Source organism: Equus caballus, chromosome 26, assembly GCF_041296265.1.
Source record: "Equus caballus isolate H_3958 breed thoroughbred chromosome 26, TB-T2T, whole genome shotgun sequence".
In the NCBI taxonomy this organism is placed as follows: Eukaryota; Metazoa; Chordata; class Mammalia; order Perissodactyla; family Equidae; genus Equus; species Equus caballus.
Genome location: NC_091709.1, coordinates 41,513,604 through 41,541,074, shown reverse-complemented (window position 1 = coordinate 41,541,074; position 27,471 = coordinate 41,513,604). Strand labels below are relative to the sequence as shown.

The window sequence follows — 27,471 nt, the reverse complement described above, 5'->3', positions numbered from 1 at the left end:
AGTAAATAGTAACGAGCTGAAGACGGCATGGTAGTAAACACTAGCTTGCTGACTCACGTAAGAGTGAGGGGTGATGTGGAGCGTGGTCTTCGAGGGCAGGACAGGTTATGTGGAGTCAGGAGGGGTCCTTAGCAACTCCCATGCAGGCATGCCGAGATTAGGGACACCGATATATCCCCAGAACCTGGGACAGTGCCTGGGAGAGACACTTTCTCCATAAATATTTGTTAAATGAATGAATGAATTGAGGAGGCTCAGGGCCAAAAGGCCAAGGAGAACCTAAGGAGTGTGCATTTACCTGAAGGTGCCAGGGGCCACAGAAGGGCAGAGGGTGCCTGTGGCCCATGTGGACTTGCATTTGGGGAACATCACGCAGGTAGCAGGAGAGAGGATGCTCTGGAAGTCAAGCTTGGGAAGACTCCATCAGCGTGGGATGGAGAGCGAGGTGGCGGAGGGTTGTCTCCAAGGGCAGAGGAATTCAGGACCAGGAAGGAGGATGGATCTTGAAGAATGGGTAGATTTTCAAGAGGATTGGCGGATTTGCCCCTACCCACTGGAAGTTGTTATGTTGATTCTCCAAATTCGATTTTGACTTGCCTTGAACTTTAAGGCCGAATGCCTCTGCTCACTGTATTGAAATGAGGGTGAATCACGCATTTAAAGTGGCTGGTGAGCTCAGGGCTGTCTCTTGGGGCTACATTCGGCGACATTCTTGGATAAATGAGGTCCATTCACACTCGGCTCAGACGACAGCGGCAGACTGAGGCTCCATCCTTGTCAAGCTAATGGCCACGTCTGTGCCATTTCACTGCAGTCTCTTTCCATGATGGAATCTGCTCTGCTGTAAGTAGACTCTGATGTGAGAAACCAAGGTCAGATGCCAAGTTTATTTTGTTTTTCAGAAACCAAAGCCCTAATTTTAATTTCTCGCTGTCTTTTTACAGGCACATTACTCCTTTGCAAAAAAAGGTATTATGTATGGAAGCAGCTAAATGAAGCTTTTGTCTTGGGTTGTTTTCCACTTAATCTTAGAAGATTAGATTGACTACTTTCCCAGTGGTCTCCTTCTGTCCCCGTCCTCGATTCTCTCTCTTCTCAGGCCCACGCCCTGAGTCGGACTTATTCCCACTCTGCACTCTTAGCACGAGAGTGTCTCTTCTGATTTCTTCTTACACTCGTGAGTGTTCACCCATCATCTATGCAGAGTGTGCACCATGCTGAGCACCTCAGGGACGTTTTGGGGAGGAGTGTATGACATTCAACTATAAATTGAACTGACCAATTTTTTTTTAACCAGACATCAAAATTCGTATGTGCAAAATAACATGGCCATCTTCAGCTCCCTGGAGCCTCTGCCTTTGTCTGCACATGGCTGCTCCTACCCCATTCACATCTGCAGCTCTCTCCATGGCTGTCCCCAGGGCCACTCCTGGGATGTTCTTCTGAAAGTACCCAGTAGTGATGAGACTGAGTCTTCTGAGAGTCCATGCATTATGTTTTATGTCTGTGAAAGAGGCTACCTGTGTGGAGTCAGCGGTGAGGTCCTGTAGTGTGGTGGTCAAGGACTTGGACTCAGGACTCCAACTGTCTAGGCTCCAATCCCAGCTCTTGCACTGCTGGCTGTCTGTGTAACCTTGGGCACGGCGTCCATGCAACCTCTGTGCTCTTCACCTGTCACCTTGCTGCTGCTTGTTGGTGTTGACCTCGCGGAGTTGATGTGTGGATGAAATGAATAATAACAGCCAAGACGTGGCGTTTATCGTGTGCTGGGCACCATTTTAAATGCTTTAGCCATTTATCTACTCTAATGTAAATACATGAGAAGAGTAGAGAGCCATCCCTAGCCTGAGTAAACAGTCCAATACTGGATAGAAGATGAACCAAATAAGGTCTGCAAATAATTGTTTGCTCATAATGCCTTAGGTGCTCTCAAATTTGAATTTAAAACACAGAAATTAGAAGATTGTGGAAACTGGAATACAGAGCATTCCATCTTTCAAGATCTTTTGTTTTTTAATTATGCATTTATTTTTTATATTTCTGCACTGATGTCTCTGGTGGGCCAGTTCTTTCCAAAAGCAGTGTCAAGAAACGGCAAATATGGAGGACTGGCTGAGGACACAGTCTCTCGATTTCCGTGGCTGAAGCAGCTGAGAACTGTGTGCTTGTTGCCCCTGCTTTGTCGCCAGCCCCTCCTGGCGCTGAGCGGAACGTTCTTAGATCTGTTATGGGATGCTGTGTATGGGAGGGCTACTGCTTGCCACGTCACCCAGTTGTCTTCAGGAGAGGCCACGAGAGAAACTGCTCTCAAGTCTCAGCCCAGGAAAAGCTTTGCTTCTGTTGAATAACTGGTTCATTTTTATCTTCTTGACACCTTGAATTGTAACAGGATGCACTTGCTTCTTTGCTTTGGCTAGTGGGAAGCTCAGAGATCAATTGATGTCCTACCTCTCGCAACTGTAAATAGTAAGCTTATTCAGTGTGCTGATTTCATCTTTTGATTAGTTACTTTTATGCCCTTATATTCCATTCACTTTCATTCCTTTGATTATTTATGTTATCATTTTATCTTGTGTGCATTTTTGTAATCCGCCTCAGACTTCACGACATTTAAGGAAGGGTAAGGGAATAAAATATATTCAAAACCACCCCACATGCACATAAATATAACTCTGGAGTTGCAGAGGAAAGTGATGGAATCTCCTCCTTAGAAAGACGGTAACATAAGCTAAACACTTGTTCACTCAAGAAGCTTCTGGAGAGTCATGCCCAGGAACTTGCGATTGGGTTTCCTCCAGCTCTCTGATTCTGTAACCAGATGACAACGCAATCAGATTGGACAACGTGTCTGACTTCTCATCTCAATGTAAATTTAGTAAAATTCCCAATGTCTTTGATATTCTTTGCCATTTCCTTTCCCCGTTAATTCAAAATATTAGTATGTTTTAAGAATTCAGTCAGTGCTCATGTTCTTGACTCACTGGAATTTAATTCTCTAAATGCTGTTTAAGAGTGATTAGTTAATTGATGCTCAGCAAACCAACTTAATTGGGTATGTATCTCCAGTTGTCAGGAGAAGGGCGCCAGCACCCCATCTTTTTCATCACGAAGGTTGAGGGGTCTTTTTGTACTATTTCTGTATTCCCTGGAGTGACTACAACTTATGCCCAAATTCCATGGAAATCTGTGAGATTGCTGCAGAGGCCAAACTCCTGAGTTGTGTGGCCCCAAGGGTGTGGCAAGGGAGTTGGGGAGTGACACGCCCAAGTTTTTGGCACCCCAGCAGTTGTCTGATGCCTTGGCAAAATTCTTCCTCCCGAACCAGCCTTCCCCTCTGGGGCACCCTCAGCCCAGTGTGGAGCTCCCCTGCCGTGAGCAGAGGTAACCAGCCGTGCCCCCAGCTCCTCTTCCCTCTCCCTGGGATGCCACGTGTTATGTGAAATTGTCAAGACCGGTGTTTTGTGGGTAACAAATAGAATTTGATAATATGGTTAAGACACAATCATTTCTTATTTATTTCATTTTATTGTGGTAAGAACACAGCATGAGATCTACGCTTTCAACAACTTTTTAAGTGTACAATACATTATTGTTGACAAAGGTACCATGTTGTACAGCAAATCTCTAGGGCTTTTTTTATCTTGCTTGACTGAAACTTTGTGCGTGTTGATTAGTCACTCCCCATTTCTCCCTCCCCAGCTCCTGGCAATCACCATTCCACTCTTTGATTCTCTGAATTTGATTATTTTAGATGCCTCATGTAAGGGAGAATCATGCAAGATTTGTCTTTCTGTGGCTGACGAATTGTCTCAGGGTTCTCAGCATAATGTCCTCGGGGTTCATCCATGTTATCATATATTGCAGAATTTCCTTCTTTTTAAGGAGAATAGCATTCTGTTGTATTTATGTACCACATTTTCTTTATCCATTCATTCATCGATGGACATTTAGGTTGTTTCCACATCTTGACTGTTGTGAATAGTACTGTAATGAACACAGGACAGCTAATAGCTCTTTGAGATCCTGGTTTCAATTCTTCTGGATAAATATACATTAGTGGGATTGCTCGATCATATGGTTGTTCTTTTTTAAATTTTTCAAGGAACGTCCATATTGTTTTCCATTGCAGCTGTACCATTTTGCATTCCCACCAACAGTATGCAAACGTTCCAATTTCTCTACATCCTCACCAACACTTGTTATCTTTTGTTTTTCTATAATAGCCATCCTGACAGGTGTGAGGTGATATTTCCTTGTGGTTTTGATGTGCATAATAACTTTTGTATGCCCTTAAAAGAAAGAGTTTTCGAGAGAAATATCTTGAACCGTGTTTATTTGCAATAAAGAAATGCATGCCCCAAATAATAAGACAGAGACATTTCCTATTCACCAAATGATTATCCATTTAGCAAGCATCTAATGAATTGCTGTACAGTTTTCTCAGGAACTGGTAGAAAACGCATATGCAAATACTAAGAATACAGTATTTAAAGGGATGCTCTTTGCTTTGTGCATTTTGAAAGCAATGCATTGAATGTCCCAGTCCTCATCATGTTAGAGTAAAGAACTCGGGACCCTCCATTCTAGGCAGTGCTTGGGCAGGTGGAACACCAAGCAGCTTGTGGAAAGTGGCTCCCTGATGACTTGTAAGCCTTGCAATGTGCAAGGATGGGGGGCTGCAGTGCAGTAAACAAGGAGACAGATTTCCTCCGTGGGGATCTTTTCCTGTCACACCTGGACGAAGAGCTGAAAATGTATTATTGTGTGGCTTTCAAATACACACTTTTCAATTCTCTGAATCATGTTAGGTTTCTTTTTCTTAAATAAAGCAGCGTCTAAATGGATGCCTCTGAAAAGAATTTCTTCTCCAGGAGTTGCCTCTATTTTTCACTTACATCTTTTTATCCATTTCCTGGGGTTGTCACACACCTGAGGTGCTGGGGAATGAATAGTCCCCGGGGTTGGGATGGCGTCCTAGAATAGGAATGATGTATGTATTGCAATGCATACCGTAAACCAGAGTAAGCTGGGGGCTGGAGAGTTCCTGATGCCTTTCTGAAATGAAGGTCTATTTGCCCTGTAAGGGATAGCAGCTTACCTTTGCTCTGTGGAGGCGTTCTGTGTGGGGGCTGGAAGCCTGGACAGTGAGTTCAGGCTGCCCAGCTCAAGGCTCAGCTCTACCTCGTGCCGGCTCTGGGACCTGCAGCAAGTCCCTTCTCTTGGGTCCTTGGTTTCCACCTCTGAAAAGTGGAGAGGATGCCAGCGCCTGCTGCCCCGGGCTGTTGGGAGGACTGATCACTGTGAGCTCTCAGAACGGGGCCCACACCTATAGACGTTACTCTTTCACAGTTAACATTTCCAAGAGAATAAACAAGAGGAAATATCTGAAAAGTGAGACTAGAACCAAAGGCCCCTTTTTTCGTTGAAAACCTGCTTTAAATCCCGCATATCGGGATTGACCCTCTGAGGTGACCCTCTCTCTTCTTTAGGGTTGGAATTTCCTTACCTTTCTTACAAAACCTATTTGAAATGATCAAAAACATGGTTCCACTCCATCTTCCTCTGAAGCTAAAACAAAATACAATGGAAAAAAGACTTGCTTTTTCATTGTTCTGAAGGTACAGCTTTTGAAAACAGGGTCTGATGGTCTCATGTTGCTGTTTTTTGCAATGAAAGCTGGAATAGGAAAGCTTGAGGTGAATTTTTGTCTTCTGGTTATAAGATGAAAACAAAGTAACTTTATTGAAAACTCCTATTTTAAATACTTCCACTCATTTTTGGAACCCTCTGGTAAAATGCAATTTAATAGCTCATCCTTTTTCTAGATTTGATGAAGGATCCATTTTAATGCCATAGGAAAAGTGTTGTGATCCACGCCTAGAGCTCACTATTAAGAATTAAAAGACAATGAAAGAGTTGGTGTGAAGGGTCTGTATTCCCTAATGTCCCCTAAATCTATAATTCTATACATCTCTTTGACCTTTAACTTTTTAGTGATTAACTGCCTAGCTGGAGAAGAAAGAATTTACGGTGCATGGTACACAGCAGGTGCTCAATAAACATACCCTAAATGGATGAGTGAATGAATGAATCTGAGCAGTGCTCATCCTAGACTTTACGGTTGTTACTTGACTTTTGCTCATTACCTGAGTAGCATCTAAAGTCTTTTTCCTAAAAAGGAAATCCCTTTAACTCTCTTCCCTAGTAACTTCTCTTCTTGAGACAAATAGACCAAAACATACACCCTCCACTCAACTGATGGAATTTTCCAAAGGAATAGGAAACTAAGTCTCAAGCAAAGAGATTCATGTTTTGATATTAGGATGGGTCTTTTAGAGATAAATGTTTGAAGCCAGGAAAAATAGCATCAAGAGGAAATAATGCATGTGGAGGCAGTGTTGGAAACATAGAGCATCTGCACCATGGGAACTCAGACGGTTATTATTTTTAAACTTATTTCATGTTAGTACAGCTGTGAAGATGCTATGAAGTAGAGCTATGTATTTCCAGGCCCATGGTAGGGCCTTAGTCCTGGGTGATCCTGACTGTAACCTCCATCCACAGACGAATCTGCTCCTTCCTTGTTGTCAACCCTAAGCTCCCTCCATGAGCACCAGACGCATGTGCTAGTGATGCTGAGAACAAACCTATATTGCAGAGTTTCCAGATGCTGAACAAACTCTTTCCAGGGCACTGGGCCTTTGGTCTGCCCTTCCTGTCCACACCCCTGCCACGCCTTTGGTCTGGAATGACCTTCTCCATCCCACCTCAGCCGTGTCCCACCCAGAGAGTACCCTCCCGCCTCACGTGCTTTTGACCTTCTCTGACTTGACGATCAAGTCAATGCCAGGCCATAGTTCCATGATTCTGCAGGTTGACTGCAGAGCTCCAACTAGTGAGGTGTGAATGAGACAAAGAGAGGCTCATTGGAGTGGAGCCCACAACTCTTAGGGCCTTAGACGTTGGGGTGGAAATCTAAAATCCAGTGGAGCTTTGTAGTTTCCCAAGAGTATGAAAAATCCTGTATTGGGTAGAGCTTGAGAGGCAATTTCGAGAAATCCACCTTAGAAGACGTACCCAACTACCAAGACCCCCTCAGCTGCAGTGATCCTGGGTTAATGATCTATGGGCTAACCATCTAAGAAGGCGTCGGCATGTTTTTCCGCTTCCTGGTTAAGCTGGATTTTCTACTCGGAGTTTCCCTGTTAGATATGATTTTATCATGTCCTGTAACTTTCAAATGTCACTTAAACTATCCTTTTATTTTTTATTAATAAAAAAACTTCTTTTATTTTTCTAGAAAGGCAGTTTTTTTCTTTATCTGAATGGCTGTGGCTGCCTTATTAACAGCAGTCCTGTGAAGTGTTCCCGGGGTCCAGCCGCAGAGTCCTTTCTGCGTCCACACAGCTAGGTTCACACCGCCTTTCCCAGTTCTAGAGGGCTGCTGGAGTCTCCTCTCAGGCTGCCTCCCAGGGCACAAGTCTTGCTCCCTTCTCTGCCCTGCCTGCCTGCACCCAAGCTTGGAGCATTGTGGGTCTTCAATGCTCCATATCTACAGATTGACTGCAGGGATTTCAAAGTCAACACGGGGATTTCATTCTGAGGTTTTGAAGAGGAACGTTGTTCTAGGATAAGCCTTGTTGAGTGCCCCCCGTGTCGCCTCCCAACATCTGCGTGCTCGGCCTGTTTACTGTCACACAGCGAGAAGAAACGGCACTTCACTCTTCCCGGCAAGTGTTTCCCATCACTTGTCACAGATGGAGTTTTGACATGACAGTTTCAGGAGGAGCTGGCTTAACAAATAGAAGCCAGGTGGCAGCTTTGTTTCCCACGTGTCCGGTCCGTGCTTTCACCGAGCATGGGCACTGTCTTGGTCAGCTCACGTTGCCATAACAAAATAGACTAGGGTGGGGGGGTGCTTAAACAACAGGACTTTATTTCTCACAGTTCTGGAGACTGCAAGTCCAAGATCAAGGTGCCAGCAGGGTGGGTGTCTGGCGAGAGCTCTCCCTTTGGGTCCAGATGGCCCCGTTCTCACTGTGTCCTCATGTGCCGGAGAGAGAGAACTCTCTGGTCTATTTTCCTTCTTATAAGAACATACGAATTTCATCTTGTTGCCCTCACCCTCATATCTTCATCTAAACTTAATTATCTCCCAAAGGCCCATCTCCAAATAGCACCACATTGGGGATTAGCACTTCAACATATGAATGTTGGGGGGACCAGAACATTCAGTCCGTTAACAGGCGCTCTATTTACTTTTCACCCTCCTCCTCTCTCCTCCTTTCTGCCTCTGTCTCCTCCACCTTGACCTTCCTTGCTTCTCTCTGTGAATGACAAGAACACCAGTTTGGTATGATTCTCGGTTGCCGCAATAATGGAAGGATTTATCTTCTTCTCCTCCAGGAACTCGCCCGATGAATGCAGCATGGCAAAAGGCGGGAAGATGGTGGGCAGCCCAGACACTGTCGGGATGAATTATGGCAGCTACATGGAGGAGAAGCACATGCCACCCCCAAACATGACCACAAATGAGCGCAGAGTTATCGTCCCAGCAGGTCAGATGCTCGCAAGCTTCTCTCTGCTCGGTCAGCCAACCATGCCTTCCTAGGGCATTGCTCGACTTTCTCTACTTGCCTGTGGCATTGATCGCCCTCAGTTGTCTAGAGTAGTGACTGTAAATGGAAGCCAGCAGAAGTTTATCGTCCTATGGTGAAATGTTTACTGATCTGTGTGTGTGTGTGTGTGTGTGTATAAGAGAGAGAGAGAGAGAGAGTATATCCATGAAAAATGAGCTTTCTGGGGAGGAATTGCCCTTTCTCTGAGATTATTTGGTATTAAATATTCTTTCTTTTATGAAGTGCTATTTATAACAGATGGTAGGCTTTTTGAAGAAATTTTCTTATCTGGCAAAATAAAAAGTTGGGGGCCATACATTGCTTGTTCTCAAAATCTGAAATTCTAGCTATGACTGGCCTATAATACAGATTCCGAGAACCAGAGCAATGCTTTACCACAGAAGAGATTCAGACCCCACCCAAGGCAATAGCTCTGAATTTGAGGACAATGCCGGGAGCTTATTTATTCAGCAAAACTCAAGGCAATATGAGGGAGTAAGGCTCCTTGGAGGAAATGTGCTGCATAAAACCCAAAATATCGCAGCCACGACAGTCCCTGCTGAGCGAGGCCTTACTCCATATCAGTATTTTGGGAAGGAATTTGGAGACATCATCTCATGAAATCTTGGAAACAGGTCTGCTTATCACAAGTTCCCTGATGAGGAGCATGATGGTCCTGGAGCTCAGCTACCTTTTCCAGGGGCATATAGCTAATAAGAGGCCAAGTTAGAATTCAAACAGGTCTGCCTGGCTCCTCCATTCTCTTCCTTTAGGTGTGGGATTAAATCTTAGCTCCTTACAGCGGCCTCTCTGGGCTCCCTCCCGTCACTCGTGGCGGCCATGTGGTCACTCTGTGGTTCTGCCTCAGGGACTTGAACTTGCTGCCACCTCAGCCTGGAACCCTTGATTCCAGATAGCGCTGTCCTCTGTCAGGGCTCTGGGCAAACACCTCCTCAGGGAGGTCTTTCCTGGGCACCCCCATCTAATGTCACGCCCCACTCCACCCAGGGACTCTCGATTCCCCGCCTGCCTTATTTTTCGTTATTGCATTCACTGCCATGTGTCATCATAGTGTCATTTTTGTGAAAGTTTGCTTATTATCTTCCTCCCTCAGTAGAGTGTTAGCCCCACAAAGGTCCTACCTCCATGGCCAAGTGCAGTGTCTGGCATGCATTAGGTGATTATGAATATTAACTAAGGGAAGAATGGAGGAAAGGAGGCCTTGCATTGGAGGGCCGCTCCTCATTGCTAAAGTGATGAAAGGTATGCATGGGTGAAGTTTGTGAAAACTTGATTCTCCCTTGCTCTGGGGTCACCTAAATTCATCTCTGGGTAGTGTGATGGCTCACAGGTTCGAATCCCCTCCATGGTATGAATCAGCCCCCGCCCCTTATTCTGTATGAGATCGCGTCCAGTGGACTTGGATCACCTCCAAACAGGAGAGTTCAGAGTGCGAGTACTTGGCGAACATCTGCCTTGGATTCGTGGCCCGGGTCTCTCTTCATGGTTGTCACTGTGTGCCTCTCAGCAAACTGTATGAAGCTGATTTGATGCAATTAGGTATGAAAGGATCATCCTTTGGAGCCGTGCCTGATCTGGAAGCACGTTGTAAGACTTTTATAGGAGACAGCGGAGATCAAGTCTCATGTGTGCCTTATGGGAGGGACAAAACTGGGCTTGATGTTTATTGAAAGGCAGTTGACATTTATGCAGAAGCCATAGGTTTGGTTTGAACATGGCAACTGAGCTACGTACTCGAGACCTGTCACTTGTTGCTGTGCCTTAGAACAGGAGGCAGTTCCTGTTGAACGGGAAAAAATATGAAAATGCAGATGTCCAAAGTGCCTATCCTGGATGTGTGGTACCCAAAACAGGCCTGAGAACAGGGATGTGCCTGGGGAGGGATGGGAGGGCTGGGATGCTGTTGCCTCAGACACTGGCTGGATATGAACAGGATGAGGTAGAAACCCAAAGGACACCCACCCAAACCCATCTCACCCTTTCCCTTCCTCCTTAGTCATGTAATTTCTTCAGTTTAAGCAAAATAAAGTTTTCAGTTCTCTGAGATGAGAGAATCAATCTGAGGAAGGGCCTGCATTGAAGATTCTTGTCTTGGTTCCTCATAGGATCAGAGACCCGGGAGGTAATGGCTGGTGCCACTTACGTCCTTTCACTGATGAAGTCATATTTCTGTCATGCCATCAATATGCTTTGACGTCATCAATACCCTTTCCAATAGGGCCAGATTTGAGGCTTTTTACATTAAGTAAAATGTTTAGAAAACAGGAGAGATGTTTACATGGGGAAGAGGCAAAGAACCAATTGAATCAAGTCGGAGCATCCACCATTTCTGATTTACAGTAGATGCTCACTAAATGTCAGTTGGATGGGTGGAAGGATGGTTACGCAGACTGGCTCATATGAAATTTTTGTGAAAAGGCTGATTTCATCTCCTGAAGAAAGTCCTCTTTCAGCTGTTCCCTCCTCTGGTTGCTTCATGCCAAAGGAGGCAGTTATTCAGTTAATAGTGTTTGTAAGAGACCTAGTGGTGGCTGATTTTGCAAGTTGTGAGTCTTTCAGTTATTGGTCAAGCTTTATATATTTGTGCTCAAACACAGACACACAGATGAACACACGCACACATGCACACGCACACACACACACACACACACACACAGATATGGTTGCATTGCGTAATCCAGATAATTCCTCAATACAGCCATGAGATTGCAGGACCAGCTCTGTCAGCTACTGCATCTGTACCTTCAGCCCTAGCGCTAGGATCCGGACACCTCACTCAGGCACGTTATGGGCCTGGACTGCTCTGCATACATAGATAGAATTCTCCAAACCTGGTTCTGCCTGGTTCATATAGTTCCTGCTGGTTAAACACTTTGATCGACACTCATAAAATCATAAAGATAGCTGAATTTAAAAAACAGTAATTATCTATAAGTGTTTGCACCGTCAATCAACTACACACTGATGTTCTTCTAAACCTGCAAATGGTCCAGATGCACAGTGACCAGAAAATTGATATGTGGACTTGCGAGGCGAGAAAATGGGACTTGGAGGCGTGGTCTATGTTCAGATTGGGTTCTTGTACCAGGGACTCAGTTTTGAGACTCTCTATCTTCAGTTAACTCAACAGCTATAAAGAAACCCATAGAATATCCCTAATGAATAAATATATATCTCCATTTAATATATTGACAGTGCCTCCTTATCTCAGAATGGATTTAAGAAAGCTCACACAAATATGCGCAAAGACGCAAGGTAGAAGCATTTTAAAAATGAATTAGGAGCATGGGCTAAAGTAAGAACTTAATGGAGACTGTGAAACCAGGAGTGAGGTTTACATATATATACACTTTTTTAAATGCAAACTTAAATCCCGCACAATCGCAAAGGTGGGTGTTATTTGGCTCCAAAGTGTCGGCAGGCACCATGAAGGGGATGCCTCAATCCATTACATGATGCAGTGTCCATAGGATAAAAAGAAAGCTAATGTGAGAAGGATGGCTCAGCTATTAACTCTGAATCTACAGACAAATGTAGGAGAACAGAGGAAGTCACGAGAAACGCACTCAACCAGCAGGTCCAGCAGGCATTCTGGGAAACCCCGGCATATGCCTGTTGTCCTGGCAAGATTGTTGACTCTGCCTCTCCATCCCAAAGTGTGTTGGCTGCGCAATAAATCTCATCTGTACTTTTCATCTATCTATCTATCTACCTATGTATTTTCTATCTGTCATCTTTCTATCTATATCTATACATCTATCTGTCTGTCTGTCTGTTATCTATTTGCTGTGCCTATCTGTATATCTAGATCTACATTTTATGGAGTTGGGCTGTTTCTTACACTTGGTAGATCAAAGTGTCATTCAGTGAAATTGATCTTAATAAGAGGGGCCCGGGAAGTGTGACCTAGTTAAATGGCTCTTTAAAGGTTGACTGGAAAATGTTTCGCAAAGGATGGTCAGAATCACTTGCATTGATTACCTGAGAAACTTGTGATTTAAAAATGCACATTTCCAAATATTCTGAGTCCAGGTGTGAGTCTGAGGATTCTATGTTATTAACATGCTCCTCAGGTGATTTTCATGCATAATGAATAGATTTGAGAAGCTTTAATCTAGTTAAAAGACATCAAATAAATTTTACTTTAATACACTTGAATTATTTTTAAGAAAGGCATGATATGTCACTTTTAGAAGAGGGGAGTGGTCAAAAAAGAAGGATGAAAAATAGCTACCAGTGTCACATTGACATTCCAAAAAATGAAGAAACACATTCGGTAGGAAGGAACTTGGACTTCTTAAAGCTTCTCTCTTAACCTGTACTTTTAGGACCTGTCGTTGGTTGGCACAATATATTCTGTAAAGGCCATGTGTCAAGGCACCCACAGGAAAATCCAGGACCTTGAAGGCACTAGATAGAGTGTGAGAGCTGAGGAAGCCCCTCAGCTTCACTGGTTGGCGTCAGCTCTGAGCTCCATTTTGACAAACTGGATCAGGCACAGAACTAGGTCTGGATCCACTTTACTGTGTTCCTTTCAACAACCCAAGACAAGCTGGGTACAACTGGGGAAGCTGACTTCCAGCTATTTCCAATTCTGCCTCACCAAGGCTGTGGACATGGATCAATGTTTAGAAACAATGGCTTCCATGGCACAATGGAACTAATGTGTTCTAAAGAATGTCAGTTTCATGATGTCTCATGAAGAACCTGCCATCAGGGATGCTGCCCCTCCCTGTGCCCGCTGTGCCTCTGGCAGTCACTGTTATATTTTAGTGTCCTCAGCGATGTGCTAACCAGGAGCGCTAACCAAGAGGAAGGCACGGTCTTCATCCACTTTTCTTAAAAGTTGCAAAATGCTGACCGAGATGCAACAGGGCCTCTGGTTTTAGCAGCTAACATCATTTTGAAAGATTTTTCTTTTTCTCCATTTTTATTCCCTAAAAATGAATGCTAAAGCATTAGGCTTTTCAAACATTTCTAGTTTTATTTTCTAAATATCCACCTTGAGCACAAACACTCATGGTTGTCAGAAGTCTCAGAGATGAAGAGTCGCCACATTCATCTCATCACTGGTTCACTGTCTCCTTTCATTCATGCTTTCATTCATTCACTGAGGACTTACTGTGTTCCAGTCACCGTGAATAAAAGTTCTTATGTGACCTAAACCCCGCTCTTTTTGGCCCCCAAACCCACGTGGCTAGAACTACTTGTACTGTGTCTTACTGAGGCCCTACATGCTGGGTAACTCCTACTCACTTCATGAAGTATTCACTGAGTACTTGTTGATCTTATACTAGTCACAGAGGAAGTGACCAAAGTCTGTCAGAAGTAGATAAGGCCCGTCCACATTTAGTAAGTAGTTCATGGCAGGAGGCTGTGTGATTAAGAGCGCAAATGAGTGATTCAGACAAGTGTTTCAAAACATCTTAGGGACAAGATGAATATAAATATGACTGGTCAAGAAAAGCTTCCTTTGTTCCCCTCATGATACGATTCCTAAATCCCTTTGTAGCCTCCGCCATTTTCCTCTGCCATATGCTGCCCTTTAGTCACATGGCTCTACTCATACGCTTCATTGTCACAACCCAGTGTCTTCATCCATGCTGTTCCCTCGGATGGAATGCCCTTCCTCCTTTCTCTGCTAAGAAATCCTTCTTATTCTTCAAGGCATCTTTGAAATCCACCCTGTCTAGGAAGCCATCCTGATCTTTCGGCAACTTAATTGCTCTCTTACAACATCTTATCAGATTTTTTATTACCACATTTTATTTTGTTTCATATTATATTCTATAATACATTCAAATACTTGCTTAAATATGGATAATACTGTTTAATTCCACGACGGATTTGAGATGCCTTGTCAACTAAACCACTGATAAACACATGACCCAGACTACTGATCAAGTAGCAATTAGGGATCAGTACTAAGGCAATTAAAAATATTAATGGAAAACCAAGATCACATGAAGGAAGAATGCAGCCATTTGGACCACAAGCTTGGCTGAGATGCTGTCACAAAGTTTCCAGTATGGCTTTGAGCTTCCTGGCAGCCAAAGTGACAAGAGTCATTTGGGGAAGTAATTCCTATTTTTAAAGAGAAGTTTCACAGGGAAGGCAACATTTTGCCCAGTGTAGAATCCTAAAAGCAGGATCCCTGGACTTTACATTTGGGATTCACTGAGGCTGTAGACGTGACCACCTTCCTGCCCCAGTTGCGGCACGATATTTCGCCAGTCTGTTTCTTGTAACATCCTCCATGAACAAAGTGAATTACGTTAGAGGACAGCTCAGGGCAAGTGGAGAGCATATCCCTGATGAGTCTTTGCTAGTCTGGTTTAATGTAAAGTCAGGATTTTGAGTTCTCAGAGTAGGCAGAGGGCTTCCATAGCTTTCACACGATCTGCCCTAAAAATGACATCTCTAAGCTGCGCTTTGAAAGCAGATGAACAATAAGTAATAGAAGAATATACTCTCTGACGAGGCCCAGATGGCCGACGTATTGTTTTTATCTTATTAGAGTTAGTTATTTGTAAGCCTGTCTATTCTATTAGCGTGTCAGCTTCGTGAGGTGGTGATTATGTCTTTGCAGTCTTAACCAGCAGACAAAGCATCAAGCTCACGGCCCGTGTGCAGAGACCAGCCACTGTGCGTTTATAGAGTGAGTGCTCATCTAGATCTAGTCGGTAGGAATCACAGCATCACAGGAGCTGCAAGCTTCTTGATGATCTTAGTTCAACTTTGTATTAGGTTCTTCAAGGAAACAGAAACAATTAATCTCCCCCCCAACCTTTGTATAGATAGATAGATAGATAGATAGATTTATTATGAGGAATTGGCTCATGTGATTATGGAGGCTGAGGGAAATTCCACAGTCTGCCCTCTGCGAACTGGAGACCCACCAGAGCCAGTGGTGGAGATTTCGTCTGCATCTGAAGGCCTGAGGTCCAGAGAGCTGATGGCAGGAGATCAACGTCCCAGCTCCTGAAGTCAGGCAGAGGGGGTGAATCCTCTCTCTTCCACGTTTTTGTTCTGTTCGGGCCCTCAGTGGATTGGATGATGCCCACCCACAGAGAGGGGGGTACTCTGCTTTACCAATTCAAATGCTAGTCTCTTCTGGGAAGGCCATCACACCCAGAAATATCCAGACACACACAGAAATAGCAGGTTTGACCAAATATCTGGGTGTCCCATGATCCAGTCAAGTTGACGCATAAAATTAACTGTCACAAATCTCTCCTTTTAAACGTGAGAAAAGTGAGCCCTAGAGAGTTGACACAGCTTCCCCAGGGACACATGCACGGGTCGGGAAGACCAGAGCCAGTTCCCAGGCCTGTGCTCATTTATGCGTAAAGAACTTGTTGGCAAAACTACACATTTCTTCATTTTACTTTGTCGCATCACAAAACTCTCCCAAGGATCACCCCCACTACGTCCACATTGGGGAGTATGTTTCTGTAAGCTTCTGTTTAAATCCTGCTGGGCGAAGTCTGGCAACTAAACAACCAAACCAACTAAGACGTAAATCCTAAAGTCAAAGTTAATTACGTTTTTAGACTATGAGCTGAATAGTGATTGAGGAAACCGCTATTGGGTTATATGTGTGACTGAAATCATAACAACAGAAATGATGACGGCTGCCATCTGTTGAGTGCACGCTATTGTCAGGCACTTGGCCATGCACCCTGTAAAAAAGGTATTATCTCATTTAAACCCCACAACCACCCTATGGTGTAGGTACTGTTTGTTATTCTTGCTTTAACTGATAAAGAAACTAAAACTAGCAAAGCTAATTGCCCAAGATGTCCCAGCCAATAATCAGGAGAGCTAGGATTCTAACCCAGTTCTGTCTGACACTAGTCTGCATTCTTGTTCCTATGCCACGCTGTCAAAAATACCCAGGGGAGAACACAAGCAAATGGAACGATGGAATAAGTTTGTTACATTGTTGCAGAGATTCTGAAATGGCCTTTTCAAAGGAGACTTAAGGAAAGAAGGAAGGGGAAGGGCATGTTCAAAACAGTTTACTGTGTTGCTCAGCGCTTAATCTTTACATTTCTACAATGGTAATGATTTACCTGTCTTTCTTGAAAACCAAAGAGAAGAAAATGGAATTGAAAATAGCTTAGACTTAGCATGTGTGACTCGGTGGCTGTTAACAAATGTAGAAAGAAATTTTTTAAGATCGGTGATTTTGGTTCAGTTCATTCTGTGTTTGAGATACCTGTAGGAACTCCCACTGGACAGCCCAGTGGACCCATGTAGAACTTAGGGTCAAGAGTCCTTTGTCGGGGGTCACAACACTTGAGTTCTAAACAGTGCCATTTACTAACTCTGGGATCTGGGAAGTTACTTGATCTTGCTGTTCTTTGGTTTTCTCATCACCAAAATAAGGATAAGAATGCCTACTTTATGCGCTGCTGTGTGGATTAAATAAGACGATGCATGTAAGGTGCATAAACAGTGTCTGGGATATAGCAAGACCTCGAAAACTTGCAGCTCCTCTTTTCATAGTTGGGTCTGGCACTTACAAGGGAGCCCTAGACTCAAGAAATTCATTGGCAGACATAAACATGTGTCATGGGCTGAATTGTGCCCCTAGAAAAAGAACTGTTGAAGTCCTAACTCCCAGTACCTTAGAGTGTGATCTTATTTAAAAATAGAGTATTTTCAGATTTAATCAAGTCAAGATGAGGTCATGAGGGTGGAGCTAATAAAATAACTAGTGTCCTTATACAAAGGGGACATTTGGGCACAGACACACACAGAGGGAAGATGACGTGAAGACACACAAAGAGAAGATCATATAAAGAGAGAGGCACAGATTGGACAAGTGCAGCCACAAGCCAAGGAACACCAAGGATTGCTGGCCACCACCGGAAGCTAGAAGAGGCAAGGAAGGATTCTACCCAGAGTGCTAGAGGGAGCACGGCCTTGCCGACCCCTTGAGTTTAGACTTCTACCTTCCAGATCTGTGAGACAATGAATTGCTGTTGTTTTAATATTTTGTTATGACAGCCCTAGGAAACTGATACAGCATGCATGTTGCAGTTAGAACATGGGAGTAGATAGAATCTTCAGGGATATCAGTGTACCAAGGAGAGTGGAGGACCAAGGACAAAACCAACATCTAAAGAAAGGCAAAGAAACAAAACCTATTCAGGGAGAAACTTTTAAGTGGAACAAATCATTGCATTTCTAAAACATGATGAGCATAAGCAATGTCATCATGGAATAACTAAGAGGAGGCAACAGGGGAAAAAATGAGGAAAAGATCTGCATAATCCAAAAGCTAGATGATCAGTTCAAGAAGAGTTGAGAATGGTTTCCATCCAATGAAATATTTTGCCATGTCAGAATGTCAAAGATACGTTTAGAGCTCAACAAAAATAATTTAGGTATATGTTTTTTGAGTAGAATATGTAATGGAATTGTTGATTCTCAGGCAAGTTGAGGATAGGCTCTCTTTCTTAGTTTTTGACTCTTTTATAGGGTATTACACAATTCTCACATACAATTAAGTTTTTGACAATTGATTAATTAATAAATGCACGAAGTAGAGCATAGCATGAACTAGGTTGATGGTTACATTGGAAATGGAAAAGTTTTAAAGTAAATACATGAAAAATATGCCGTGAAGACTCTTGGTTCCAGTAAAATATTGAACTTAAAAGGACCTAAAGACATTCCTCTTGCAAAACACCTGGAAATGCTCCATAGAATCTGACATCCTTTTAAATACACAGATCAACTTGGAAGAAAGTCAATGAATTCCTTAGAGACCAAAAACAAGGAGGGAATTGAGAACAGAGCAGCCCATCCTCACATTGTCACCTGGTTGTTTTAGGTGGCATGGATGGCAGTGGGGTACCAGTGTCTATAATACAGAGATTTGGGTTTTAAAGGTCAATTAGGGGCAGGAGATGAGCTCTTAGGCTTGCTCAAAGCAGGAAGTTAGACTTGAGTCCCTCCCCTTCCCTGATACACACACGCACAAGACTACGTGTTACAGCAAACGCCAGGATGAGAAATGAACCATTGAAAAGTGGTCATGGGCTAGTGATAACCTTGGACAACTGGCAGAAGACAAAATCTTCCTGGAGAGATGCACGTTCAATTCAAGGTTTACAGAATTCTTGCAGATAAAGTCATCTGCAAGATGACTCTGCACCTCCAAATTACAAAAGCAGGAAGAGACAATCTACCTAGACCAAGATTCAGCAGAAAAAACAACCACCATGATTCAGCCCTCAAGAATGTTAGATAATTGAAGTAAGGGATAGAGAATATAAAGTAAATAGATTTTAAAAGATTAAATATATAAAAGAAGAACCAAAAAAGAGAGGAAAAAGACATTATGGAAAAGAATAGATAATTTTGAAGAAGCATTAATACTCCTAGAAACACAGAAAAGGATTCAAAACTCAGTATCAGAACGTATCAGAAGTTCAGGAGATGGGTTAAACGGTTGATTTGAAAAGACCGAAGAGTGAAGTAAAGAAAGTAGACTTGAGCTTGCTCTCAGAGTGTGGCACGGTGACAAAGAGATGGAAAACATGAGAAAAGGTCAAGCCTTGGGAAGGACTCATGTAGATCTAACAGAAGTTCTAGAGAGGAGGAAATAGAATAGAACAGATAAGATATTCGAAGAGATAAAAGCTAACTTTTCCAAAATTAATGAATAAGACCATTTTTCAAACACAGGAAGCACAAATCAGAGAAGGATAAATAAAACTAAGTCCACACTAATCACATTCTAGTGAAACTGTGGAACACCAAAGACAAAGTACTTTAAAGCCAGCTAAACAAAATAGACAGACTATCTGAAAATAAATACAGTTAGAAGGACGGCAAACTTCTTGACAACAAAACAGAACAGAGGGCAGGAGAAGAAAATCTCCAGTGAGCTGGGAGAAACTGAGAAAACTCTGGCTATCTTCTGGCTCTTAACCTATTTTGTCTGCCACAAACCCGTTTAGTGGTTTGGAGAAGCCAGTGGGTCCTTTAGAATAATACCTTAAAATGAATAAAATAAGCTTCAGAAGAACACAAAGGAAACTAATTATATTAAGAGTACATTCTAATCTATTGTGTAAATTGAGGGCAAAATAAACATATTTTCAAACAAAGGGTGAGAATTTGTTGCTAACTGACCCTCCCTTCAGGAGATAACAGAGATTTAATAAACAAAGAAAGAGAATAGATCCTAGAAGTAAAGAGTGAGGTGTAAGAAGGAAATGGAAGCAGTGAAATTGGTTAATATGAGGGTAGATCTAAAAAGAAATGGCTGTAAAATGACAACCACAGTCTCCTAAATAGAGAGTAGAACAATAAGGTGGAATAAAAATATTGGACAACAATATTCTATAAGATTAGGGATGGATGACTAGAGTTAAGCTTTCTAAATTCCTTGCGTTCTTTGGGAAAAGGATATATTTGGTGATTAAATTTAGATTTTGTGTAAAGATTAACAAGCAAAGAAATAGAACTAGAATATTAAACAACCAAACCAGTAGAGGAAAAAAAAAAAGAACTGAAGAAAAACATATTGATCTAATAAGACATTTGGAAAGGAGAAATAAAGAGCAGACACAGCAAGGTAAATAAAAAGCACAAAATAAGGTGGTAGAAATCAGATAGATCAGTAACAATGAATGCAAGTAAACCAAACTGGCCATTAAAGAGAGAAAATGAGGGGCCAGCCCGGTGGCGCAGTGGTTAAGTGCGCACATTCCACTTCGGCGGCCTGGGGTTTGCCAGTTCGGATCCTGGGTGCGGACATGGCACCGCTTGGCAAAAGCCATGCTGTGGTAGGTGTCCACAAATAAAGTAGAGGAAGATGGATATGGATGTTAAGCTCAGGGCCAGTCTTCCTCAGAAAAAAAGAGAGGGCTAATCTTCCTCAAAAAATAAAAAAATAATAAAAAAAGAGAAAATGATAGATTGGATTTTATTTATTTATTTATTTATTGGTGAGGAAGATTGGCCCTGAGCTAATATCTGTGCCAGTCTTCCTCTATTTTGTATGTGGGATGCCACCACAGCATGGCTTGATGACCAGTGTTTAGGTCCACTGCCCAGATCTGAACCCATGAACCCTGAGCTGTTGAAGCAGAGCACATGAACTTAACCACTATACTGCCAGGCTGGCTCCTAGATTTTTAAAAAAATACTCCAAAGTCAGTTTTGTACTACTTACAGAAACATCTAACACAAAGAAAGAGTAACAGCAAACAGATGGAAGAAGATACACTAGTCAAATTCTAATAAAAATAAAGCTGACAAAAATGGAAATAGAAAGCAGAAACCATTACTGGAGATAACTGAGGGTTATTACATAATAAAAAAAAGTTTACATTCATGAAAATTATATAGCAATGATAAACTCGTACATACCTAATAAGATAGCCTCAAAATCCATAAAGAACTTTAAGGAGATCAGACAAATCCACTTTAGTGAGAGATTTTAATTTGTCTTTCTCAGTAATTGACAGATCAATGACATAAAAATTATATATTCATTACCAACTTTGATTCAGTGGTTATTTATGGAAACCTGGACCCAACAATTAGAGAATATGCATTCTTTTTAAGCACTCAGGGGGCATCCAGCCACCAAAAAAGAAGCCACCAGTATAAAATAAAATCAATGTCGTATGGACCTCATTCATTGGCCAAAGTGCAATAAAATTAGAAATAAATGATTACTAAAATGGTAACTGAACCCCATCCATAAGTGGAAATTAAGAGGTTCAGAAACAGCCTTGAGTGTAGTCTCTTTATTTGAGGTCAAATTTTAATATCTGGAGAGTAAAGCTCAAAATCAAGCCGGTTCTCTCTGTTGGGCCTGCTTTATAAACATAAAGACCGTCCCTAGAAGGAGGTGAAACGTTAAATCTTATTTTTGCAGGCTTCTCAGTGTCTTGGACTGCAGACTGCAGACTTGCCCAGGGCTTCATTTTATAAACAAAGATCTCATAGTCCTATGATATGGTTTAGGGCTACATTTTATTTTTGGGTATTTTTTTTCATTACCAAGGGCGATTTTTCGATCTGGAAGCCGGTATTTCACATTGATAATTGTTCAAGAAAAATGACACTCAGGCCTTCTGTTATCACCAGTTTGGCTCTTGTTTCATCTTACTTTTATTCCTTCCCCTGGAGGGTTCTCTGAAGTAGGACGTTTGCCTGCATGAGGTATTTTGTTTCGCGAAGGTGCAGCACTTCTCCACCCGTGCAGTATCCTTTTGCCTAATTTCAATATCTACTTAATATTTTCCTGGCAGCAGTGGAGCTCTAGTAGGTCAGGATCCAGTTTCAGGGAAATGTAAAAAAAATTTAGCTCTCCCGCCCACCTCTTGCCCTCCCACCAACAGCACATTGAACAATGCAACTCCAGAACTCCATGCTTTGCTTTGCTTTATTTTTTTAATTCTAATTTCCTGAAACAGCATTCGTGAAACTTTTGGATATTAAACATCTAACCTAAGATACAAATAAGAGGCTTCTGAGAGAGATGGCTGCTTTTCCCCTTTTACTCTGTACCACGTGGGGTTTACCATTTTGATGTCCGTGAAATGTGGACTGGTGACACAGATGTTTTCAAAACAGTTGGACTGGAGGGCTGAAAACAAAACCACTTATCTTCAGTGGCTCATGATTCATCTGACAGAAGCACCTCCAAAAGCTTCTTAAAATAAAGTGATAAATCAGACTTTTGTGTTTAAAGGAAGAGGCTGCCCTGTGATAATAGATTGTTGATTTCATTTTAGCAGCGTTCGCGATGAGAAAAATCCAGTGTGTGGATGCGTTATTTCTCTGCAACATGTTATTGTTGGCAAAGTGCTTTCACATACATTATCTCATTTACTTTTCTCTTCCCCTAACATTTTGCTTAATTACCCACAGAAAAAGAAAACGAATTCCAGAGAGGTTAACATTTACATCGACTGACTGGTTGAATCAGAACCCAAATATGCGTATTCTGGTTCCCAATAAAGCCTTTTGTTTGATCACCAAGTTTTCTGTGCTTGATGTAATTTTAGACATTCTTTGGCACCTTAGACATTTTTCAATGACTCTGAAATGCCTAGATCAAGAAGTCCAGCCTTCTTAACAAGATACCCAAGGCTCCCCCATGATCTGACTCCAACTTGCATCTCCATCCTTATATGTTTCTGCGCTCCCTCTTAAACACTCCTATCCAGCCACACCGAATTCTCACTTCTCCCTCAACACATCAGATATTTCCTGCCTCTGTGGGAATGAAACTAGACTCAAGCTGGCCCCCTAAACTAACGAGCTTCTCTGCTTCTGTCACCCTGCCACTGTCAAATCTTTTTCATTAATGTAGGCTCAAGCCAAACCCTTCTTTTGCAGCCTTTTCCTTTTTTCCTGGTTGGGATCAGTTGCGACTTCTCTGTGCTTCCATGTCCTGCTTGGATAACGTAGATTTAATTCTGCTTTGTGGGTTGTCTTCATGCCTGCCTCCCTCGGTAGAGTCTCATCATCTCTCTTCGTCTTGGCTGCCTCTGAATCCATGTAGTACTTGTAATATAGTAAGTGCTCGGGAACTCTTACTTGTCTTAAATGACTCTTGGTCCTTATCCTGTTGGAGTCATTCCTTAGGTCCTTGAATTCTACATATTGTTTTATAGAAGAAGAAACCCAGGCTTAGTCATGAGGTCGGGTAACAAGTTCCAAGTCCTACCACTATGTGGAGGCAGGAGGTGTGGAATGCCACACCTAAAAATTAGGCACAGGTGGTGCCTCGGGGTGGGGCTCATTGTGTTGCCCCCTCCCCTTTCTCCTTCACATGCATAGTTGGGGGTCAGGGAAGGAGGTAAAGCCTGTTGAATCTTGTGGGATCTTGTGAATGAGTCCCCTTCCGTGATTGTAGGGTGGGACAGAAGCAAGAAAGCTTTACTGACATACCATGGGCAATGGAGGACATCTGGGAGATTCTGCTGGGCTCTCTGTAGAGCTGAAGGGTGAGCTGGGACCCAACACACTGACCTGAGCCCTAAAAGATTCTACCTACAGCTGCAGCATCCATGGCTGGCCCAGGTAGCTGGGGTGGAGCTCAGCATGGGCTCTGTCATCAGGGTGGGGACTGGGCCTCCACTCTTGTTATCACTCCCCTGCTCAGAGATTCATTATAAGTGCTTACACCTCAAGAGCATGGAGGACAGATGCCCAAAGGAGGTGGTGAATGTAGGTGAGGGTCCAAGAAGGGGCCAGTCCTCCGAGCAGTGGATGGTGGGTGGGCACAGGTATGGGCCATTGGTTCAGGAGACGGCAGGTAGTAGTGTGTGGCTGCAGGATGAGGGAGTGGGGGAATGGCTGGGAATGACACCTATGAAGACAGTGGGGCCCAGCAAACTAAGGGCCATGTGCTGCATGCTGAGGAGTTTGGGCTTGTCCCTTGCAAACTGTTCTCTGTTACAACTCCTGTCAAGTAGGTCCAGAATAATGGTGCCCCACGGAAGGTTGTAAGGGAGCATCCTCACTTACTCCATCAAGTGGCCATATTTTTTTAATATTCTTTACCTACAAACTTATAGGACAGAGGTGTAGAGATCAAATTCCAAAGGACACAGGAGTAACCTGACTTGGTGTAATTTTGTTCTTTTCAAATGAAGCAATTCTCATTACTGAACTGTATAAGAAAGTGAAATTAAAATTGTATACCCTTGAAAGAAGTTTTATAAAAAGACTTTAACAAATATATATACACATATATAACAAATATACCTCTACATGTATGTATATTTTAATCCTTTATAAGACCTTGTTTTGATTTTGAAACATAGAGGAGAATAAATTTTTTTGTAAATAACTTTTTAACCCAAGTACTATGTTTGTTGGAAGAAAAAAATGGGAAGATATAGTTCAGTGAAAAAGAAAAAAATCTAAAATTCTCTATTGCCTTTTCCCCAGAGACAACCATTGTCATTTTGTTGCGTATCCGTCCAAAATTCTTTCCATGGATATATTTACATTTCTTTGCAAAATATAATTAGACCACAGTAATGTTTTCAAACGTTTTAATTTAATCTACTTTGAACATTTTTTTTCATATCAATTGATATGTTCAGCGGAGTAATTTTTAGTTTCTAAATATCACGGGAACATTCCTGAATGCACTGCAACTTAACTAGTTCTCTTTTTGTTGGACATTTAGGGTGTTTCCAATGTTTTGCTATTATAAACAACACTACAAAGGACATCCTTGAAAATAAATCATTGCGCACATCCTCTATTGTTTACTTAGGATAAATTTCTAGAAGTGGAATTTTTAGTTCAGAGACTATACACGCATTTTTTTAAAGACATTTGAAAGATATTGCTGAGTTGTTCGTTGGGCAGGTTGGAGCCGTTTACACTCGCGCCAGCATTATGAGAGAAGGGCCATTTCACCAATCCAAAGTGAGCATGTTACAAACAAGAGCAATACAGGTCAAGGAATCGGTCTCTGGGTCTTGCACATGATTCCCTTAAAGGAAAATTGAATGAGCTGTGACATCCCCGGACTTAGTGGCGGGAATCAATTAATGGGCACATCAAGGGACGATAGAGAGATTGGGCTTCTCTTTTTGGCTGTCTTCCTAAGATGTCATTTCACCATTTTAATAAGAACCCAGTCACTTACAGGAAGATGTTTATGTATCATTTTGAGAATATCTGGTTCCGCCATTGAGAAGAAGATGCTTCCCAGAATGAACTGATTTCTACGAAGTTAGTTACACCAAAAAGTAGTCCTCTCGTGTTGTCAAAGACAAAACAAAACAAAACATAAAAAAAGGGTCTGGCTAATACCTGTAATGGAATATAAAGTTTCCATTTTATAGGCAATGACTTGGGGAGGATTGTAGGAGGGGGCTTTCTATCTGAGTGGGCTGCTTAACTGTCCTCTGCACAGAACCAAGGATAAGGAGGACCTGAATTGAGGGTGTCCTGAGGCCAAAATATGATCCATTCCTGTAAAATGTGGAATCATGACCTGCCACGAGAAAAAGAAGAAAAACGACCTTCTACGAAAACAGTCTGGAGTTTTGAATACTTTTTCTCCCTGAAAGCAGAATCCTGACCCAATGGCAGAGAGCCATCTGAACTTCAATGAGTTGGGCAAAGTTAACCATCCATATCCACATTCAGTTTTCACAGACTAACGAAAATGTTTCCATGTGTTTGGGTTATAAAGGAATGTGCACACCTTTCTGTCAACACTGCCGTTTGAGTTTTTGTAGATGTTCTTCTTTTTGCAGCAGAACCAAAGTTCTCCTTAGTTTTCAGATTCTATGCACTGATTGCTGATGGGGAATGTGAGTGTTATAACGCTGGTTGAAATCTAATACTAACTGGTGATGTGGAAGATGCACGTGCCCCAGGACCCAGCAACTCCACAGTTAGGTACTCCCCCTAGGCCAGCACTTCCCCAAGCTTAGTGTGCACACAGATCAGCGGAGGATCTTGTGAAAATGCACTCTGATTCAGCAGGTCTGGGGTGGTGCCTAAGATTCTGCATTTCTAATTAGCTCCCAGGTCATCCCTGGATCCCTAGCATCCCAGCTGATGCTGCTAGGTCCCAGGACCCCACTCTAAGTGGAGAGTACCTGGAATTGATGGTCTGACCCCTGGCTACACCTTAGAATAATCTGGGGAGTTTTAACAATGCTGATGCCCAGGCTGCCCTCCAGCAGAATTAAATCAGAATCTCTGTGGCTGAGCCCAGGCATCAATGGTTTTTCCATCTCCCCGTGATTCGAGTGTGGAGCCCAGGCTGTAGACCAATGCAGATTCCTTCACATGTGCACAGGGACATAGGCACAGAGATGTTCATTGATAAATAAATTGAGTAGATTCCTATGGGGGAAGCCCAAGAGCTGCTTAAGTGATCGAATAGATCTACCTGGATTAACTTGCACACATCTTGAAAATACAGTGCTGAGTGCCAAAAGCAAATCAGATAACATTGCTATTAACTTTAAAAACGCAAAACGGTATATATAGTTAATATGGTCAAAGTATTCAAATATGTTTAGGGATGACGTAAGTATCAACTTTAGGATAGTTGTTACTTCTGGAGGGTGCAGGAGGGGAATGGGATGGGGGTGGATTAAGTTGGATTTGAAATAATGTCTTTCTATTAAAAAAGGTATGAAGCCGAAGGGAAAGAAGGAAGGAACAAAAGAAGGGAGAGAGGGAGAGAGAGAGGGCAGAAAAGAAAGGAAAGAAGGAAGGAAGGAAGAGAGGGAGAGAGGGCGAGAAGAGAACTCTGGTGATATGACTGTCTGTCTGTTTCTCACTATTGCTGCTGTTTACTTCTGTAAACTTAGAATGTATTCCAGCAGCCACTACATGCCTCATTCTTGAGTGGCCTGAAATATTAGTAAGACTAAACAAGATTCTAAAACTATGAGCTAAAAAGTGGTTCAAAAGGATGATTTATTCCCCCACGAGATTTTTCACTCCTTACGATTAGAGCATCATGGCACAGCTGACCTCTAAGGGCCTGTCCAGAGAACAGAGGTCAAGGCTCTCATTTTACATGTAAAACAGACACAGGAAGGAGACACAGCCTCCAGAGGTTGCAGCAAGTTGAGAGACCCCAGGATTAGAACTCCCGCTCCCTGCCCACTGTCTCTGTCTCAGAGACCCTAGGGAGGCACCCTGAATACCCTCCACCCAGGCGTGTTTGTGTGGGGTGGTCCTGGCTTGTGTTTCCGTTGAGGATCGCCTGCTCCTTCTCCCCAGGGCCCTGCCCTCCTGGTCCTATTGGGGCCCCTTCCCCTACGTGGCAGTAGAGCGTGATGACATTGCCTGCATCCTGTGG

General features: G+C 42.7%; 1 protein-coding gene across 9 annotated transcripts in view; it reads left to right on the top strand.

The window, feature by feature from the left end:
* Window positions 1–27,471, top strand: part of ERG (ETS transcription factor ERG) — a 256,549-nt gene that overhangs the window by 207,036 nt on the left and 22,042 nt on the right. For all 9 annotated transcript variants that reach the window (XM_005606152.4, XM_003364202.5, XM_023630154.2 and 6 more), the window contains one exon: window positions 8,407–8,558. In XM_005606152.4, the coding sequence (XP_005606209.1) occupies window positions 8,407–8,558 (152 nt within the window). The remainder of the gene's footprint in view (window positions 1–8,406; window positions 8,559–27,471) is intronic.